Here is a 22631-nt window from a genome sequence, read left to right on the forward strand (position 1 = left end):
TGTTTGTTTGTTTGTTCTTTTCTCTTGTAATTCCCTGTTCCCTTTCCAGCATCTCTGGCTCCCATCATTGCATCTGGAGTGATTTCAGGATTGTTCCTACTTTTGCTGATCCCTGTCATTCTCTACCTGGTGAAGAAAAAGATGAACACTGTGGCACACAGTGAGTCAAACCATCGCATTAATGAGATAAATCTATAGTAAGTAAGTAAGTAAGTAAGTTTAATTTGTATAGCACATTTCATGCCAAAGTGCTTCACAGGTAAAAATACACAGATTAACACAATTCAACATACACAACAGGTTACACCTCCAGACAACAACCAAGACAACAAATAAAGACATATACACACATAGACAAGGAAACATGTGGCATCAACATCCAATTGTTCCACAGGAACTCAAAGACTGTTAAAAGCTAGTCTGAATAAATAGGTTTTAAAAAGAGATTTAAAAGCAGTGACAGATGATGCTGATTTAAGATCATGTGGTAGACTGTTCCAGAGGCGTGGTGCATGGATGCTGAAAGCACGGTCACCCTTCTGGGTGTGGGAACGGGGTGTGTCCAGGCGCGCGTGGGATGCAGACCCTAGTGGTCGTGATGGAGTGTAAATCTATGTGTAGGACTGTGGTGCTGATTTTAATGTAACCTCTGAAATAACAAATATCCTAAACCATTTTTTCCGCTTGTGCATTAACAATGTGTTGTGGCCTTCCACACTCCATTTGAACAGGTTCTGCAAACAGATATGGATTTCACAATGGAGCTGGTGAGACCCCCGAGGAAGTAGAGAACATATATAGCTACGGTGTCCTGGAAGAAGACTGAATGTAGAATAACTACGTGGCCCCACTGCCACAGGCAATGACTATGAAGAGCATGATGGCCTCTATTAAAACTATAACTCAGAGTAGTCTGGTACATGTGGATTTGAAAGCTGTTGTGTCAGTATCCCACGACTCTCTTCACTTGTAGCCCTCCTCGTCCTCTGGCCCTCTCTGTGTTTTGATTGTCTCAGTCTGCCATTGTTTTGGTCCACAACATGCTTTTCAATTCTTTGTGACAATTTTGATGCCAACCTTTTCCCAATTCTGATTGTGTTATCCACTCTACTGAAACCTTGCTCTGTCTGTGTTTCTTTGAGATTGATTTTGTCTGTCTTCTAGTAGCTGCCAACATGCATAAGTTATAATAATCTTTAAAGGTTTAATTTTTTGCGTTTCTGATTATTAAGGATTCACATTTATATTCATTTAACTTGTATCCAGAAACCTTACTGTATTTTTCAATCATTTTCATTAGTTTATGTATCGATTCCGCTGGTGAAGTTATACAATGCAAATCAGACAGGCTAATAGTATATGCTAACTGGAAAAAAACACCATGCCAATCTCTAGCTATGGTGAAGGATATGTGATGATGTGGGTATTTTAATTCCAAAGTCCAAGGGAACTTTATCAGGATGCATAATATCCTGGATCCATGAAATAGCTGGCCTTTAAAAATAAAAACATATATAAAAAAAACCTCCTGCTCCTATGGGAATTTAACACAGGGGTCAAATACTTATGACCCCTAGCATTTAAGGAAGAACATTTATTTTTTTTATAATACATTTTATGATACATTCTTCAAAATTGGTGTCCTTAGCTGTTTTTACTCATTTTTTTAATTAAGGCATTAAGGTCAATTGTCAAATGACGATTTTATATTCCCCTTTTTAGGCAACTTTAGCATGGTATCAAATACATATGCTCCCCACTGTACATGTCTTCAAAATATGTTATTATGTGGGATAATTCATATAATGACATTCCAATATGTCAAATAAAACTTTGGGACATGGCACCACTGGACCATCTCCTGCCATCCAGCAGAGGTCACTGCACTCCAGCACAACCTCTCTTCCCTCTCACTCCCCTGTTGTGATACATAACTTCATAAGGCAGGATCCGGTGGGTTTCAACTCTTGGGCTCATGGTTGTGATAACCTTCTCTTCGCTCTCACAGGTGACAACAACGTTTCTGAAAAAGCTCTGCAACTCTGTCATGTTTATTGAGCTCCACTCATAACGTGCTTAGCCTACAATCCAACCCGGTAGGCTAGCCTAACTTCCCGCTCCAGTGGCTGCTGTTTTCTATCCCATAACTCCCTGTGTCCTCAAAGGTATATTCCCCTAATACTGAACATCACAAAGGTCGGGGGGGGTAATCAAGTTTACGATATGAAGTCATGTCTAAAGAAGTATGACTTAAAGGAAAACTCAAAATCAATGTTACAGATGCCCCAGGAGTAGCACTGTAGCTGTAGCAATAAGTTGAGGCCATGTGATACCGACTGCTGAGTCGAAAACACACCCATCTAGACCAACGGACAGATTTTTAACCACGTGCATCTTGTGCTGCGCAGCCATCTTGAACGTGCCTACTGACCTCTTCTCGTTCATCTTTTTGTTAATCCTCCCTCCCTCCCTCCTTTTCATACCTCCGGTCCTATCCCCTCCTCCTAATTCATTTGTGAAGGAAACAAGGAAGGAACGATAGGAGGATGTAAGAATGAAGGAGTGACCAATATGAGAGATGAGATGTCCTACTCACTCACGCATCAGTTACTGTAAGAGACGTCAATTAGGCTACTGATGATGCAGCGCATCACCTCTCAGGCTAAAATAAACAGACACGCAAATTGCAGAGAATATGAGCTTATACCAAAGCCTAAAAGTGTCATATGAACATGGACTCTTCCCACTTATTGACCATGATAACGAGTTAATATTTGATAGTTCTCAAGATATGAATGAATAGTTATTATGCAATCCGTGAACAAAACAATCATGAACTTTTAAACAAAGTTAGCATGGCAGTTCATGATAATTCCAGCAGGGAAAAAAAACTTTTTTGGTCTATCTACTAGTTTATTGACGCAAATAAATCCCTACGGACTTCGAAACTTAAAGTTACCAGTCATGGGAGGGGACTACCTTGGCATCTCAGACCAATGATGGCACAATTCCGAATGAAAACACTTCCACGTAGGATATTCTTGTGTTTCCTATAGGTCCTTCGACCTCCCTCCTCTCTCCTCAGTCTTCCCTCCTGAGATGTCCTCGATGACGCCGGGCTTGGAATAATTTCCAGGGCACAAGCCGGAGGGCGGAGGACTGAGGAGAGAGAATTGAGAGGAGCCCACTGTGTTTGGAAATGACTGAAACATGTCAAAAGTTGTCTAAATAGGGGTATGGCTAATACATAGAATTATATAAAAACATTACATTTTTGACACATCCTGTTGTTTTTAGTGGCTTTGTTCAGTGAACGCATTTGAGACTAGAATTGTCATTCAGTAGGTGTCATCGTATGAAGTTTGGAGATCCAGAACACCTCTTTCTTTGTGACAGATGTTTTGCCTCCCCTGGTTAGGAGTGTTACATGTTCGGGCCCAACAAGATGTAAACTGGCACGTGAGCCATGGTTGGATTGATGTTTACATTTTCCCATAGTCCATGTTCAACATGTGACAGTTTGTTTGTTGTTTACAAAAGAAAAGAAAAAAAATCCACATTTCCTTTATTCTTGCCAATGTTGATATGGTCTCATTTGTATCGTTTTAGACAATTCATTTTTGTTTTGTTTTTATCCTGTTTATTCTTTTCTATATGTAAAGCACTTTGCAACTATATGTTTACAAAAACACTCTATAAATGAAGATTATTATTATTATTATTATTATTATTATTATCTATCTGTACTTCACTTGACATGACCATATATCCCATCAAAATGAATTTGAAGATAATGCAAATAACCCCTGATAAAATCTGAAATCTTTGAAAACTGAATTCATTTTTTTTTCATTATAGAATGTTGTATATTTGTATACAGTATGAGGTTTGTACCGGTATTGTTAAAAGGAATTTATTTTACTTTGAGCTATATTCATTTTAAGATCTATTGTAATTGATCACCCAACAGTTCTGAAGAAACACGGATTATTTAGTGTATGACAGATTTTTTTTTATTTTAGCATGATGACATACTAATTTGCTGACATAGCTTTGACGACTTTCTTGACCACGGTTTGGGTGAAAGAGACTAAAAGGAACTGAGAAAGTGGAAGACATGCCCATTTCATGAAAACTCTCATCAGAGACGAAGATGTCGATGGCTGTCCTCGCTGTTGTCTCAGGTAAAATTAAACTCCCCTTTCTTATCTGAATGTGTAATGTGAACTCCTCTGCCGTATGAACATATTTATGGATGTTTTCCCAACAGCAGTGGCACATTGTGGGATTAAAGGAGCTTCCCCCTTTATTCCACAGCCCACAAGAAATCCAAAAATCATATAATCACACAGATAAATTAATTTACTGGTAGATTTATCTGGAATTCAAATGTTTTAATTGTTTGTTTGTTTGTTTGTTTGCTTGTTTAAACTCAATTTCAATTGTGACTGCATGCATTGTTGAGATTAGTGTCCTATCCGTAGACAACATATGTTGACCTACAAATACATATATAGAACTGTGCTTTTCCATTTTGGTTTAAAATGCTTTCAATGACAAATCTAATATGTTTTGATATCAAATATGTACAAGACAAATAATCAAGTCATAGCATGGTTGAACCCAAACTAACGTGTACGCAAATTTGGATTTGCTCAGTTGGTCATTGTGGAAAGAAGTTCATTGACGTCCATTCCCAAGGACATCATTCTCTCTCCTACCCCATCAACACACACATAATACTCAAGATGTGAAATGCTGCTGTGATATTTCAGTTTTTATTTCCAATCTAGCTTTACATGTCATTTCATATTGATAATCCTCCACTGATAAACTGCCTCCTTCCCCAGTGGTGCTTGTGCAGCCCAACATCTCTCTCAGTGCCCCAGATGGAGGGCTGTTCTGGGGGCCTCAGGGGCCAGAGGTGACCAGGGGCCACAGCCTCTCCCTCATCTGCTCTACTGAGCCACAGCACCAAGGAGGCTCCTTCCACCTCATCTTTGATGGGTCTAACAGCACCAGGACTCAGCTCGCCATCAACCACTCAGCCTCCTTCTACATTCCTGAGGCAGACTACTCCCACCAGGGCAACTACAGCTGTGTCTATGAGTGTCAGAAGTTATATCATTAATTGAATTAATCTGTGCAGTCATATGCAAACGTTTAGACCCCCGTGCTGAAGTTGACTAAAAGAGGTATTAAAATATCATGTTTTGGAAACTGATCTTAGTTTTCAAAAACAAGGAATTCAACCTTTAAGGACACAGATTGTCTTTGTGAATGAACAATGCCTCATAAATAAATAAATAAATAAATGTTCTTCCTAAAAATACAGAGTGCATGAGTATAGACATCTCTATGTTTCAGATTCAGTCAGATTTTTATTTTGAAAGCCCATTCATTTCATGGATCCAGGATATTACAGTATGCATTCTGATAAAGTTCCCTTGGCTGTTGGAGTTAAAATAGCCCCACATCATCACATACCCTTCACCTTGCCAATCTCAAGGTATGGCGAAGAGTATGCCATGATGTGGGGCTATTCTAATTCCAAAGGTATGTCTTTGAAATACTAAACCATTATAATCTATGCCGTCCGTCAACCATTGACACATTGACTGAAATATAATTTCATTAAGAATGTCCTGTGGTCTCCCTCTCTCCATTTTAGCAGGTTCTGCAAACACATGTGGATTTCATCATGGACCAGGTGGTTCACCTGATGAAGATAAGAATATCTATATGTGTGTATGGGATCATGGTAAAGAATCTGATGGAGACCTGGAAGAAGACTATATGAATGTAGAAGAGCTGCATGGCCCAACAGCAGACAGTGACTATGAAGAGGATGACATCTATCAAAACTATAGCTGAGGCTGGTCTGGTATACAGTATGTGGATTTGAAAGCTGTTCTTTCAGCTGTGTTGGGAAGGTTACTATAGAAATGTAATGTGTTACAGTTACAAATTACTCTGTTTAGAATGTAATAGTAGTGTAACTATTTGAATTACTTTTTCTGAGTAACGTAACTAATTACTTTTGATTACTTAATTTTGATTACTTTTCCGATTTTTGAATGATATAAATAGTCCCCAAATCCATGCAAAGATTTCGGCCTTGGTCTACAGGCTGCCGAGCAGTTCTGTACAAGCGCACAAGGCAGCAAGGGCATTCAATACATGAATTAGCATCACATTTTTTGTGAGGATAATATAATGATAATCATAACACGTTTACAGGCAGGCATGTAGGCCTACGCTGATGGCGCTGTAGACGTGATAGAGCCTATCAAAAGGTCCCGTATCAAACTATGGCTGTGGAGGGAAACAGTTCTTTTTACATACAATAGTATTTGCAAAGTTTTTCTGACAATGTTGAGATGTAATTCAAATTGTAATTTTGAAAAATTTACATTTTTTTTCTACAGTAACTGTAATATAAAACTGTTATATTTATTTTGTAATTAAATTGCGTAACTCAATTACATGTAATGCATTACTCCCCAACACTGTCTGTCAGTATCCCTGTCCAGGGACTCTTGTAGCCCTCAGCTAGCTCTGTCTGTTTCTTGATTGTCACTGTCTGCCTTTGTTTTGGTCTACCATGTGCTTTTTTCTCCTTCCTTCCCATTTTGATCCCCGCCTGTTCCCCATTCTGGATGCTATCCACCCTACTGATACTCTGCTCTGGCAGTGATTCTTTTTCAGATTGGATTTGTTCGTCTTCAGGTAGCCACTTAAAGTGCTGTCTTACAGCAGTACATGCTAAGCCAGCAGTGTAAGCTGGCGCATGAATCTGAACTCAGCAATTTTACTGTATATGTGTGTCTCATTTAAGGTTAAACAATCTTTGAAAGTTTGTTTTATTTGTTTTCTGATTGTAAAGTATTCAAATTTGTTATTAAATTAGTTTGTGTCGGCAGATAATACTTAGGCTGGGTGAACCCCGCCTGACCTGCCAGCTGATTTGGTTTTCGCCCGGCAGCTCAGGCTGGAAACCAGGCATGGACTGGCCATAGGGCATACCGGGCAATGCCCGGTGGGCCGACGCATATATTGGGCCGAGGCTGTCATAATTTCATAATTATAAAACAAATATTAGGCTCATTTATATAGCGTACGGCCGCAACGGTAGCGAATCGCGGCCCATTGGTTGACTGCCTTAATGGACATTGAGCCAGTCCAATGAAATCTCAGGCCCCTCCCTGTCTCCCTCCCGGCCTCAAAGCCATATATCGATGGCTTTGCCCGGCCTCATCTCCCTCTTGGAGTTCGAGACCGTCCGTATATGAAAATGTACAAAGACAAACCACAAAAGCGCAAGGGGGGCGCAGAGAAGTTGCGAGATAAAAGGCAGAAGCCTACAAGTGGATGCAGCAAAAATTTGCTAAAATTACAGAAATGTTTGCCACCACAAGTTCAAACAGGGCCGTCGACATAGCAGCGGTGCAGAAGCAGCACCGAGTGCACAGGCTTGAGAGGCACATGCGAGTGTGCAACAGAGTAGTTACACAGAGGAAGGAGTAGCTATTCAAATTGATTCGGAGGAGGAGGTGAGAGACGTGACCCAGCAGGGACAGATTGAGGAGGAGGAGGTCAGAATAGCTACTGTGAGCCAGGTAAGAAGTAGCCGAAATGTTGGCTGAACTTTTTGGGCGCACAACGAACAATTTAACGTTTGAAATCTGCGACGGCTGCTTCCCCTTGCTTCTTAGATGTATTAACCTGCCTACTATGTAGGATTCAGCACCCAGTTAAGCAAAACAAAGTTTTATAGTGTGAGCGCGTCTTTTTGTGTGGTTTCTGTGTAGGCCTACCCCTCTCGCATGCATTTGAATTGCAAAACCCATCAAATTAACGAGTTGTCGGCTCGCCATCAACCTTCTGAAATCTTAAGACAGTCACGATTGGTCGAAATTGTTGTCAATCTTGACGCAGTACAACAAGCAAACTATCACATTTCTTTGCGCAGACAAGCAGACACCCATACACACAGACATGCAGTCAGACGCATGGAATGAAACAGGAATGGTGATGGCCCATGGAATTAACAATGAAAATGTTTTGGGATGTGTAGCCTATACATCTTCACTAAATAGTATCAAGGTGAATTGTTGGCTAAAACTGTGCAAATCCTCAACATAAATTATAGCAGGTTTTATTTAGTGAAGCATTTAATAGCATGAGTTTTGTGCACAACCTCATCCTTGCTGGTCTAAAGGTCGTGTGTGTGTGTGTGTGTGTGTGTGTGTGTGTGTGTGTGTGTGTGTGTGTGTGTGTGTGTGTGTGTGTGTGTGTGTGTGTGTGTGTGTGTGTGTGTGTGTGTGTGTGTGTGTGTGTGTGTGTGTGTGTGTGTGTGTGTGTGTGTGTGTGTGAGTGAGTGAGTGAGTGAGTGAGTGAGTGAGTGAGTGAGTGAGTGAGAGTATAATAATTAATATTTTTTAGCAAGGGTAGGCTAGCCTACTCGCTTCCATGCAGGCTACTGCGGTTTACTTAAATATTTTTTACAAACAAAACAGTGTGCACATATGTTTTATCGTGTAAATTATCATGGTGGGCCACTATGGCCAAAAATGCCCGGGCCGTTTTTTGGTCCCAGTCCAGCCCTGCTGGAAACCTGCACATCTACTGTATGTACTGTACCTTGCTTCCTATCCACAACCTTTGGGTCAAATCATAACCTAGCTTTTCCAAAAGACACAGCCGGATCGTGGTCTGATTGGTTGCAGGACTATCCTTAAAATATTGAGTTTAGTATGATGATAGCCAGATTAGACTTTACTGTATTCTTTAATCACTCATTAGTTTCTGTATTGATTCCTTTGAAACTAAGTAAACTATTATACCATCTAGTATTATATCAATAGAGTTCTAATTCGCGTACCTGCATGCCATGATTGTTAATGTTTGGATTTATGTGCATGCAGAGGGGGAGGTTCTATCAATTATCTACAATGAAAGAGCCATGAAATTATTATTTATTATTATCTCCGCCAGGGAGGTTATGTTTTCATTTGGGTTTGTCTGTTTGTTTGTCTGTTCGTCTGTTTGTCTGTTTGTTCACAAGATAACGCAAAAAGTTATGGATGGATTTCGATGATTTTCAGAAAAGGTCTGAAATGACCCAAGGAAGAAATTATCACATTTTGGGAGTGATCCAGATCTCCGTCTGGATCCAGTAGGTGGTTATGTTTTCAGAGGTCTGCGTTCTTGGAGTGCTTTTCTAATGTATTAATTTATTTGAACAACATAGTAAGGCTGGACGTGTGTGTTGCTTAGGAGGCCGCCTAAGCTGTAAAGCGCTGGTGCAAACACTAGTGAAAGTAAAACAAAATCCTCCATTTTATGAATATATTTAAGGGTGCAGTGGCAAATTATGGGATGTTTTTCTTATAATCAGATATTCAATTCGAGCCATGGAACCATTGCACCATCTACTGTCATCCAGCAGAGGTCACTGTAGTCCAGCACAACCTTCCTTCACCTCTGAGTCCCCTGTGGTGCTGCAATTGGCAGTACACTGAAGCTAGATCACTACACTGCAAAAACTGATATTTAACAAAGTGGTATATAATCTTATATTAAGATGAAACATCTAAATGAGTTGGTACTGATTTTAGTATAAGATAGTTGGAAATTACTGACCTTAAACAAGTTAAATTCTCCCTGTATTCTCCTCTAAGACTAAGAAGATAAGGTGGACAAGTCAACTCTGACATCACACCTTCAAAACAATTAACAGGTCTAAACAGAAGCACCAAAATGGCACTTTTGCAAAAGACTCTCAAAACATTTAAAACAGCAAAAGCCAATCTTGCCTTCAAACAACAGAACTTGTTGTCAAATCATTGTGCACTTTTAATCAATCAATGCACAAAGTACGGCAAAATGCAGAAAAAATTTGTTTGGTGCCAGCGTAGGGTTGTGAGGTCCCAGTCTGAGGGGTTAGGTGCCTTGCTCAAGGGCACTTCATTGCATACATTGGTGACTGGATTAAAACAGCAATGTAATCAAGTCTGTAAGATCATTAAAAAAAAAAAAGAAAGGTATTGTGAGGTTCTCCTCCTTCAGCTCGGTGTACTCTGACACTGAGGTGGACAGTTGAAATTACGAGGAGGGGGGGTCTCAGCGAAATTATGGCAGCCTATCCTCCAGAAGAGTGAGTGAGCAGGTAGGGCAGAGGCCAGACCTCAGAGAAGCCGGCCAAAGACAAGAGGCAAATAGAAGAGTGCAATTAATCCTTACTTTAAATATTCAACACTTTGTATGTAAACAGGCACTTCAAACAGCAATATCTGGTGCCAAGACAGAGTGAACTGGACTAGTAGCCTATCTCAAGAATATCTTAAGCTATCATTAGAGTATTTGTTATGTTTACACATTTGCAGACATCTCTCTCTCACACACACACACACACACATACACACACACACACACACACACACACACACACACAGGCAAGTGGAGAAACATGAGACACTGACAGGAAATCAGTCTCTGAATGCTGGCAAGTGTTGCACATACACAGTAATGTGTTTGCCCCAATGCCCCCAGCAATATGGCGGCAGCAGCAGCATGCCCCTTAATAGAACTCAACGGACAATGCAATATCTGGCTTTCTAATATCTATGGGTAGAACTCTGTGATGTGCTCAGCCCACATTGATTGTCATATGGAGGAATTATGGTCAAGTTTATTGTTTTTTCATGTGTGTGTTTGCCACTGTTTTCTGTCTAATCTTGATTTGGTGTTCGTTGTGATTTGCTTTCAATATTCTCGTGTGACTTTTAATTGACTGATCATGATTAGAGTGGCGGGCAACGCCCCCTCCCATGTTCCCGGACCGCAGCTGATTAAGATCCACAGCTGTTGGTAATGGACAACAAATGAGAGACTACTCAAAAAGCAAGGAGACTGACACAGTGCAGATCGGTGACTCTGGCGAACTCAGTCTATTGCAGCTTAGGTGCCCCGTTTTACCTGTGGACCGTGATTGTTTTATTGTTGTGACCCGTTGCTGGATTATTGTCTGCTGTGCTTCTGCTCCTCGCTCCGCTGGTGTCTGCTGTGCTCCTGCTCCTCGCTCTGCTGGATTATTGTCTGCTGTGCTCCTGCTCCTCGCTTTGCTGGTGTCTGCTGTGCTCCTGCTCCTCGCTTTGCTGGTGGCTGTTGTGCTTCCCTGCTCCTCGCTCTGCTGGTGGCTGCCTTGGTTCTCCGCTTCCCTCTCCGCTGGTGGCTACCGTGTTCCCCGCTTCTCTTCTGCTGCGCTGGATTGCTGTTGGGTTGTCCAGAGTCCCGCCTCTCCCGGCCTGTGTTGTGAAACGCTGTTCAACAGGACTGGGGGTCAGATTCGTCTGCCCCCGGTTTAATGGTGAGTGTCGCCCTTTGCTGTCTGCAAGCACAAGATTCACGACCCGCATATACTGGAAATCTCTAGATCGCCACGTAGTCGTATCATAATCCACGAATTGCAGTGATTTGTTTTTGTGTGCATGATTGCTCTTAAGTGAGGTGTTATCTACAGTGTGTGTCATCTATGTGGAGATACTGGCGGCTTTCCTTTGTTTGTGTGAGTGTTGTGTGTGCGTGCGAGTGATTGACAGGTGCCTGCTGCGCAGAACTCCTCACTTTGGCGTGAGACGGACTTGTGTTGGGGGAACCCCCTTGTGGACGGGACTTCCCTGAGCGGACGTTGACTGTGCTGATTAGCTTTTAAACTGAAATATACATTGCCATGTCGGAATAGGAATTGTAATAAATATATATTTTTATAATTTTGGTTTCTGGGTTGTTCTGTTGTGTTGCTCCCACCAAACAACGAACTTGCTAAAGAACAAACAAACATTTATTGAGTCCCAGCTCTCCAATTGGGTGGCGTAGTCGAGCTACATTCCTAGTGTCACAATTGGCGTAGTCGGCAGGATTTGGTTTGGAGCTTCACATACAGATCACCTTGTTTAATTTTCTTTTTAATGTACATTTTATTTTCTTTATTTTGGAAATCATGACAATGCCAATGTATGCTGGTGCACCTTGGATCCCTAAATTTAAAGGGGTGGGTGGTGATGTAAAATTCAATGAGTGGAAAGAACAAATCCAGAGTTTATTGCAGACACGGGAGTTTAATGAACAGCAAAAAGTCAGTATAGTATTGGGGGCATTAACAGATGAAGCTAAGCGGGAGGTTTATGTTTTAGTGGATACAGAGCGTGATACTGCAGCAAAAATCTTTAAACATCTAGACACACTGTATGGAGACCAAGTCCCTGTGCCAAATTTAAGATCCCAATTTTTTAGCTGTACACAAACTGCCAGTGAGAGTTTGAGATCTTATGAAACATGAGGTAAATGAAAATTTGACACAAAATGAATATTATTATTGTAATAGTATGAGAACATGTACTTATTATCATTATTACATAAACAAGTACATATTACATATAAGTTATTTTGGCAGGTCTGAAAAAGTCCAAAAACTCAGCCTTTGGGCTGTTGACACTGGATTGGCCATATTGCCAGCCAGGGTTCCAGGGTTCATAAAGGGGTGTGGGGGGGTGGGATTGTTTTGTAGGGCTTTTGATGGTGGTTATTACACTCTTGTTAAGTACCTACCACAAAAAAAACTGGGTAAAAAAAATAATTTCAATCATTTTTTGAGAGTTTTGTTAGCTGGGGTCAAATTGACCCCAAGGATAACGAACGTCGGTAAAATTTGAGGACAACATGAGGGTTAAAGAGGAGAGACCCTGATTGCCCACTGGATGAAAAGCACCTGTTAGACCAGCTCTTGATGGGACTCCGCAACGCAGATCTGAGGAGCACCATCAGGACGTATGCACGTCGCAACCCGGAGGCCAACTCGCGGTGTTGGAAGAAATCTTTTTGCTGGAACTTGAACAGCGGCCAGCGGCTGGACATGAGATTGCAGCGCAAGCTGTGGGTGAGTCCTCTGTTCCTAAATCTGTAACAGGGAAAGATGACTGGGCTGAGAACTTCCGGCGGGAGCTCCTCCAGGAAGTGAGGGAACAGATCAATGCTCTGAAGCAAGAAATGATCCAGCAGATACAACCCAGTGCAGGTGAGCCTACACGATACCCCCAACACCCCACTCAGCTGCCACCTAGGAGGAGGTTCCAGTCATACACACCTAACACCTGGGCTGCAGACGGTAAGCCGATATGCCGCCGGTGTGGTCACACGGGACATATTGCCAGGTTCTGTAGGCCCCCATCCGAGTCCAATGCTGATTTAAACTAGTTTGTCCTGCTACTGAGGTCCAAGTAGCAGGGAATTTGGGGGAAGCTAGCCAAAGGACCATTTTTGTAGGTGACTGTCCCAAAGTTGAAGCTAAAGTGAATGGCGTGCCCCTGATTGGACTAATAGATACTGGCTCCCAAGTGACCTTGATGCAACAGAGTGTATTTAACCAACATTATCCAGCAGATAACCTATCGCATGGCGTAGCGCCCAATAAATTGACACTTCGAGCGGCCAATGGGTTATCCATTCCTTATCAAGGCTATGCTGTGATGGATTTTGAAGTAGGGGGTGCCAGTATTGCAGGGAGGGGAGTTGTTATTGTAGCAGACCAATGCCTAACTGCCCCATTATTGATTGGCATGAACGTGATCACAACCTGTTGGCATGATTTATTCAATCACCCTGAGGGCCCGAAGACTGTCTTTCAGGATCAAGAGGCGAGGAAGGCCTGGACTGGTGCATTTGCTGTGTGCCAACGGACAGCTGTGATAGAGGGAGAAGATGGTTATATGGGGTTTGTGCGCCCAGCAAGTCGTAGGGGCCTAACCATTCCAGCCCGAAGTGAGGTGGTGGTCTGGGGACGTGCACGGATGGGTCCAAGGGGGCAGGACTACTGTGGTCTAATTGAAGCGTTGCCTGACCTAGGTGCTTTCTCTGTGGCAAAGGCTGTTGCATCGGTCAAACATGGCCGACTTCCCGTTCGTATCCAGAATGTGACCTCTTGTCCTGTTTTTATAGGCCGTTACCAGAAGCTGGCGAAAGTGTTCTGCGTGGATCGCACTGATGTTCATGGCCAGAGAGACCTAAGCCTGACCATGCAAGATGATGGAACTGTCGCAGTGGATATTGTGGAGGTTGGAAAGGGAGAACAAGCTGAACCGCCAGTCGAGATGTTAAGGGAATTACAAGGCCGAGATGACTTGACCGAACAACAGAAGCAAGATTGTAAAGCTCTCCTGCAGAGGTGGGTCCGAGTGTTTTCCCTCCATGAAGAGGATTTTGGGCATACTGATATGGTGCAACATCAAATTCACACTAGCAATGCACCACCAGTAAGGGAAAAATATCGCCCCCTACCGCCTATGATGTATCAAGAAATGCGGGCCCTGCTAGCTGATATGTTGGAGAAGAAAGTGATTCAGCCAAGCTCTAGCCCTTGGGCTGCACCTATTGTGATGGTCCGCAAGAAAGATGGTAGTTGGCGCTTTTGCGTCGACTATCGTAAACTGAATGCCCTAACTCATAAAGATGCGTTCCCGCTCCCCCGTATAGAGGAGACCCTGACCTCCCTGACTCAAGCCTCCTGGTTCACCACACTCGACCTCGCCAGTGGTTACTGGCAGGTTGAAGTTGACCCCCAAGACAGACCCAAGACTGCCTTCACCACTCCACTTGGTCTATACGAGTTCCAGAGGATGCCATTTGGCCTCTGCAACGCACCCGCCACTTTCCAGCGGCTTATGCAACAATGTTTGCATGGCCAAATCGCTGACTCTGTACTTGTTTATTTGGACGATATTATTATTTATTCCCCAGACTTTTCCTCCCACTTGCGCCATCTAGAGGTTGTCTTTGAGCGACTGCAACACCATGGACTCAAGCTGAGGGTAGATAAGTGTCAGCTGCTACAGAGGGAAGTAAAATTCCTGGGCCATGTGGTCACTGGCGAAGGGGTGAAACCCGACCCTACCAAGGTGACTGCTGTGACGGGATGGCCAGTTCCGACCACAATAAAAGAGGTACGTGCTTTCTTGGGCTTAGCGGGTTACTATCGCCGCTTTATTGCCAATTTTGCAAAGATAGCACGCCCCTTGAATGCCCTCCTCATTGGTGCCCCCGCAGATTAGCCTGGCACGCCCTCCCAGTGACGCAACGCCTTCAGGCTTTGCTGCTGGTCTGGTCAACTGCTCATTGAGAAGGATTTCTGAGTTCCCGAAATCTGCGGAACTGCCCCCTTTGGTCGAGAACCAATTAACTTTGAGCAGCTCCAACGGCTCTGGGTAGAGGCGTGTTCAAGGCAGAGGAAAGAGTGTTGTTATTGGTTTAAACTCGGCAATCCGCTTTCTGACATCTACCAGTAGCAAATCGAGGCACTTAAAGGAGGCGGGTCAACCAGCGCTGGCAAGAAACAGTGATAGCACAGGCTGTTGGTCAGACTAAAGTCTCGCAGAGCCTTTGAAAGTCGATGGTAATCAGGCTACCCGCAGATAAAAAAAACAGGATCTCGCCGTATTTCTTGGTCTGAAGAGTGTCAACGAGCCTTTGACCACCTAAAATCTGCTTTAACTGAGGCCCCTATTTTAGCCTATGCCAACTACGCAGAACCTTTCGTTTTATACACTGATGCAAGTAATGCCGGTCTGGGAGCTGTCTTGGCCCAGCTCCAGGATGGGCGTGAGCGAGTTGTGGCCTATGCCAGCAGGAGCCTGCATCCTAGCGAGAGAAATGATGCCAACTACAGCAGCTTTAAGTTGGAATTGTTAGCTTTAAAGTGGGCCATAGCAGAAAAGTTTAAAGATTATTTGATGGGGTCTAAAGTGCTTGTGTATACTGACAATAATCCTGTAGCCCACCTACAGACTGCCCGCCTTGGGGCCACGGAACAAAGATGGGTAGCGCAATTAGCTGCCTTTGACTACCAGGTGAAGTACCGTTCTGGTAAGGAAAATGCCAACGCAGATGCCCTGTCCAGAGTACCTATCCAAGCCCCCCTAGATGCTGAGGTGATTGTAGCAGCTGTGGCAGAGGGACCATTGGCAGAGGGGCAGACGATGGAAGGCTGGCAGATCGAACAGCTTGTGGACAAGGAGCTGGAACTAGTGCGGAGGTATGTGGAAAATGGGAAGTTCCCTATGGGAGACGAGTGGCGAGCTGCTCCGCTTGGGGTGAAACAGCTGTTACGACAGCGGGCCAGACTTGTGATGTGGGATGGGGTTTTGTGTCGTCGAATCACGGATTATAACACCCATGAAGCACGCCTCCAAATTGTCTGCCCTATTGAACAACGCAAAGAGGTGTGGCAGAAACATCATGATGCTGTTGGACACTTGGGGGTGGAGAGGACCTTAAGTTGTCTACGTCGACACTTCTTCTGGCCAGGTATGCAGACCCAGGTCCAACAATACCACTCACTGTGTCCCCGTTGCCAGGTGCAAAAAGTTGATTCTGCTCCTAAAGCACCCCTGAAGCCTTCCCTCTTGAGGTTATCGAGCTAGACTTCCTTTCCTTAGGGAGACCCCATGACCCATACCAAAACATTCTATTAATGACCGATATGTTCAGCCGTTATGCCTGGGCTATCCCAACAAGAGATCAGACTGCGAGAACTACCGCTAGGGTCCTGTGGCAGTCTGTTATACAGACCTTTGGGTGTCCAATGAGATTCCATTCGGACCAAGGCCCAAATTTTGAATCCCACCTGGTGGCCGAACTATGCAGTCTTTATGGCATCTCTAAGAGTAGGACAACCCCATACCATCCCCAGGGGAATGGCATGTGTGAACGGCTGAACCAGACCCTCTTGAACATGCTGCGGACCTTAGAGGATGAAAAACAAAGTCATTGGCCCGAACATCTTCCTGCCCTCGTCCAAGCCTATAATGCCACTCTACACAGCTCCACAGGATACGCACCCTCATATCTGATGTTTGGGCGCCACGTCAGATTGCCTGTGGATGTAGCCCTGGGGGTCGAGAACCAACAAGCTCGATATAGCTGGGATAGTTGGGTGGGAGAACATCACCAACATTTGCTATATGCCTACTCCTTAGCTTCTAGGTCTATGGCCCAGGCTGCAGGGCAATACAGGAAGCAATATGACCGTAAGGCCAAGTCACTTCCATTAGCTCCTGGGGAACGGGTCTGGCGACGGAATAGGCGAGATGAGGGAAGGGGGAAGCTTTGTGGCAAGTGGAATCCAGAGCCTTATGTAGTGGTAGAACAGTTGGATGAAGAGGGCTTAACCTATCGTGTTAAATCTGAGCGCACAGGGAAAGAGCGGGTTCTGCATAGAAATTCTCTTAAACCTTGTATCAATTCACCCCAAGGTGCCCCTGCATTGCATCCTGAGCTGCCAGTACCTCCTGTTTGTGAACTCCAACCCCTGATGTATGTACCATGGGTAGACCCTCTTGCTCCAGATGACCCAGGTAACCAGGCGGCCCCTAGGAGGTCTGTCCGTAGTAATATGGGACAGCCCCCAGTGAGGTATAGAGACACTTAAACACTTGTGATACCCATGGTTGTCCAAGATCGCCTACGTGTGTGTGGGGTGTAGCATATGTTTGTGTTGCAAGGGACTGCCAACGTTAAAAAGTGGGGGAATGTCATATGGAGGAAATTATGGTCAAGTTTATTGTTTTTTCATGTGTGTGTTTGCCACTGTTTTCTGTCTAATCTTGATTTGGTGTTCGTTGTGATTTGCTTTCAATATTCACGTGTGACTTTTAATTGACTGATCATGATTAGAGTGGCGGGCAACGCCCCCTCCCATGTTCCCGGACCGCAGCTGATTAAGATCCACAGCTGTTGGTAATGGACAACAAATGAGAGACTACTCAAAAAGCAAGGAGACTGACACAGTGCAGATCGGTGACTCTGGCGAACTCAGTCTATTGCAGCTTAGGTGCCCCGTTTTACCTGTGGACCGTGATTGTTTTATTGTTGTGACCCGTTGCTGGATTATTGTCTGCTGTGCTTCTGCTCCTCGCTCCGCTGGTGTCTGCTGTGCTCCTGCTCCTCGCTCTGCTGGATTATTGTCTGCTGTGCTCCTGCTCCTCGCTTTGCTGGTGTCTGCTGTGCTCCTGCTCCTCGCTTTGCTGGTGGCTGTTGTGCTTCCCTGCTCCTCGCTCTGCTGGTGGCTGCCTTGGTTCTCCGCTTCCCTCTCCGCTGGTGGCTACCGTGTTCCCCGCTTCTCTTCTGCTGCGCTGGATTGCTGTTGGGTTGTCCAGAGTCCCGCCTCTCCCGGCCTGTGTTGTGAAACGCTGTTCAACAGGACTGGGGGTCAGATTCGTCTGCCCCCGGTTTAATGGTGAGTGTCGCCCTTTGCTGTCTGCAAGCACAAGATTCACGACCCGCATATACTGGAAAGCTCTAGATCGCCACGTAGTCGTATCATAATCCACGAATTGCAGTGATTTGTTTTTGTGTGCATGATTGCTCTTAAGTGAGGTGTTATCTACAGTGTGTGTCATCTATGTGGAGATACTGGCGGCTTTCCTTTGTTTGTGTGAGTGTTGTGTGTGCGTGCGAGTGATTGACAGGTGCCTGCTGCGCAGAACTCCTCACTTTGGCGTGAGACGGACTTGTGTTGGGGGAACCCCCTTGTGGACGGGACTTCCCTGAGCGGACGTTGACTGTGCTGATTAGCTTTTAAACTGAAATATACATTGCCATGTCGGAATAGGAATTGTAATAAATATATATTTTTATAATTTTGGTTTCTGGGTTGTTCTGTTGTGTTGCTCCCACCAAACAACGAACTTGCTAAAGAACAAACAAACATTTATTGAGTCCCAGCTCTCCAATTGGGTGGCGTAGTCGAGCTACATTCCTAGTGTCACATGATCATGTCCTGTGCTGCCTCAGTCTGTCATTCAAGTACATCAGAGGTCTCCATACTGCAGCCAGGGGCCTCTCGAAAGCAGTCGACTCTGACTCTGCTTCATGCGAGATCAGTACTGTCCAGTCAACTGCCGTATCAACTATAGCGAAATAGGAGTCAGATTGCCCAAAAAAACACAGACCTGTGCTGATATCAGGGCCGGTTCTCCCTATACGCACATTATATAACAGTTGGGTCCGGTCGACCGATTTAGCAATATCTGATTGGACGAGACGCGTTCTATCAGTGGTGATATAAGCAATATCACCACTGGTGACTCTTCACAACTAATAATCACTCCGCCAATGTATCCAGAGACGGTTCAGTCTTCGCTTTAATTTAACCTGAGACGGGATTCCATGTTCTTTGATTTAGCAGTTGCATAGCAACCACACGTGTTCTGAGCTACAGTAGGCCTACTTCGCATAGCGGAGGAACTAGGCTAAAAAAAACCATGGCAAATAATAAATTATACTTCCTGAAACTGTACTCTGGTATCTTTTTTTGTTGGCAATGGAACTGTTGTATAAAAGCGTTATCACACTCGTGGTCGTGGTGTTGTTGGCCTATATCGCCACGGCTGTGGTTACCTACGGCACTCAGCCTTCGGCTTCATGCCTACGGCGAACCACAGCCGTGGAGATATAGGCCAACAACACCACTCCCAATCGTACGATAATGCTTAACTACGCCACACACACTTTGATGCAAATTCCCATGAACTTCTTGAGGGCTTAGGGCTGTCCCACTGCGACATTGACAGTGATAGCCTATCCTATGCCTGCTTGACCCCCACTAAAGGTGTAAGGCAACTGAACTATGGCAAAAACACAAAGCAACTTTGCATAATGAGTCTTGGACATGTCCCTATAAATATACTACATTTACAAACTATTTACGGTTCTATAGGCCTGCCACAGACTGCAACTATAGCTTGGTTCCTATTAAAGAGGATGAATAATAAGTAACGGTATGGGGGCGGTATTACGTTGGCAAGATTATTACGTTGGTGGGAAGTTATAACGTTACAAACAGCAACACTCAGCACTGGCACAGCAATGCTCTTTTTGTCTTAAATTAATGTCCTCTTCCTGCTCTGTCTCTCCAATGCTGTCCTCCGAGGCCAAACTGCTGCACAGGTCCTCCATAGGAAAACATTTCCACATGTTCTCCAAAGGAACATTCTTGCACAGGTCCTCCATTGAAAAACTGTTACTTGCACAGGCTGTAGTTGAGGGTGAGGGAGTATACTGTAGGTGGTTCTGCAGATTAAGAAGATGACATTGTGGAGGGTGTACTGCAGACTTCACAGTTCTGTTTCCTGTGAAGTTTTGTTGAGTGTTGCTGTGTCGTCCTTGCATGCACTTGTGTTGTCTTTGTCACTTTCTGTTCTGTTTTTTTCCCCAGAGAGCAGCAAGTATTTAGGTGTACATCAGAGGTCAGTCCCAATCTACACACCGCAGTCAGGGGCTTTGGACTCATTTGACTCTGTCCCTGCTTCATGTAAGATGTGTACTGTCTGCAACACATGGCAAATTGTAGTGTTGCTCTGTTGCTTTGAAAGTGATTGCATCATATAATGTTCCATATTTCAAAAGAAATCTAAATGTCAGATATAACAAGGTATGTATTATCATATATGATTACTGATGTTTGTCCTCCTTCTTTACGCTTCTCTCATCTCTCGGAAGAACTCTGAATCTCATTCATAGTGACCATTGGGTCCTTGGTTACCTGTCTGACCAAAGCCCTTCATCCCGGATCATTCAGTTTGGCTGAGCAGCCAGATCCAGGAATACTGTTGGTTGTTGGAGGCTACCATGCTCTTGGGCACTTTCAATGTTTTTGTTTTTGTATCCTTGGCCAGATCTGTGACTTCACACAACCCTGTCATAACCCTGACATTGTGATTTGGCTTTTACTCTGACAAACACCATTAAAGAGGAACAATGCAGGATTGACGATTTCATCTCTGGTTTCGGTTCCGTTTTTCGTTTTCGCTCGTTTTATGCTTGCATATTTCTCTGCAGAGCTTCCCCGACAGCTTTAGCGTGTATATTTATACATATATAGGCTATATGTAAATATATAAATTGCAAGCGTGGTTCTTCTTGTTCCTTACGCGTCTCTGACTTCCAGATGTAAACAGCAAACGATCGTTTATCAGAAAGTTGCAAGGTTGTAATAGCGGATAGGGACACTAGGGGCGGGAGGAAATGTGACTGTTTTCGATAAAACTAATTAGTCAAGCAAAACAACGATTTCTAAGCGATTTTATGACTATGAAAAAGTTGCATAGGGTCTCTTTAACTATGAGATGTTATACAAAGAGATGTGTGCCTCATAGTGTAAGTGAATTAATTTAGGCACAGGTAGACTCCAATCAAAACTATAACTGTTCTATCAAAACTATAACTGAGACTGGTCTGGTTTGTAGATTTGAAAGCTGTTCTGTCAGTATCCCTGTCCAGAGACTCTGTTCACTTGTAGCCCTCTATCGGCCCTCGGTGTTTTGATTCTCTCTGTCTGTCTTTGTGTTGGTTCACCACATCCTTTTTTAACATTCTTGACCATTTTGAAACCCACCCCATTCTGTTTGCGCTATCCAAATAAACCTGAGCATTTGTCCTCTCAAATATCAAATCAAACCTTTATTTGCTCTCAAATATCTACAAGAATCCAAATCTAAAAACCAAGAATGTGTTGTTCAAGCAAATGATATATTGTAGATCTACAGTTAACCTGCTTCCTGTTGAATACAACAAGATGACTTCCTAGTTTACATTGAGTGACTTACTTGACTGCGGTCAGGTTAAAAGAGGCTATGCTGAGAAAGAGGAAGGCCTGTCCAATTCAAGAAATTCTCATCAAGGAAGCAGATCTTGATGGCTGTTCTTGCTCTAAGATGAAGATCCATTTTCTTAATGTGAATGTGTGAGGTGCAAGTCCTCCGTGGCATGAACATTTCTGGGGCCTGATTCTCATCACCAATCTAACATCATCTATACCTGCATCAACGTCATTGGGCAACACGTTTCTTGGAAAACATTGTTTGCACGGGCACTGCACTAGTTGTAAATAAACAAAAGAAGCAAACAATGAGTATGTCACTGTAATAATTATAACCATAAGGTATTAGGCAGGCAATCTGTTGTGTTTTGTGAGTAAATACATGCAAATACTATATAAATTGAATAAAGTTCTTAACAAATTCACATAGAGGTCTGAATGACAGCTAGCTGAACCAATTACCTTGCTTGGCTGTTAGCCTGGTCAGAACCAGGTATAGAGGTTAGGTGCATAAATAATTCCCCATGGCAACTTATGTGTCATCTATCTTGTGAAACCAAGGCAAAAGTCATCCAGAATAACCAAAAAATTCCAGTTTAATCATTTATCTAGGTTTTGTGAAAATACCCCTCTGTTTAATAGAATAAATAGAATGGTTTGTACCAGTATTGTTGAAGGGAATTTATCTTGCTGAGCTATATTAATTTTGAGATATAATGTAATTGATCAGTCAACAGTTTTACTTTTTTTAAATAAGTATGATGACTGTTGATGTTGATGAAAATGCCGGAGATGATGTACACTCAATAGTTGTATTTATTGCAGGTAGGAATGGAGTTGTTGACACTGTTATTATACATATGAAGGTGGGTGTGTGGTTCTAGAAAGAAGACAAGTATTGAGACACTTACTATTCACATTAATGCCTAAGGCTAATACTGTAGCAATACACATATGAGCCTATAGCAGCAACCTGATA

At 43.5% G+C, this 22631-nt stretch overlaps 1 protein-coding gene across 1 annotated transcript in view; it reads left to right on the plus strand.

Moving 5' to 3' along the window:
• Positions 1-22631, plus strand: part of LOC134099824 (immunoglobulin superfamily member 1-like) — a 175991-nt gene that overhangs the window by 11501 nt on the left and 141859 nt on the right. The window contains exons 6-7 of the mRNA XM_062552843.1: positions 50-160; positions 732-767. Coding sequence (XP_062408827.1) covers positions 50-160; positions 732-767 — 147 coding nt within the window. The remainder of the gene's footprint in view (positions 1-49; positions 161-731; positions 768-22631) is intronic.

This window comes from Sardina pilchardus, chromosome 13 (genome assembly GCF_963854185.1).
Source record: "Sardina pilchardus chromosome 13, fSarPil1.1, whole genome shotgun sequence".
In the NCBI taxonomy this organism is placed as follows: domain Eukaryota; kingdom Metazoa; phylum Chordata; class Actinopteri; order Clupeiformes; family Clupeidae; genus Sardina; species Sardina pilchardus.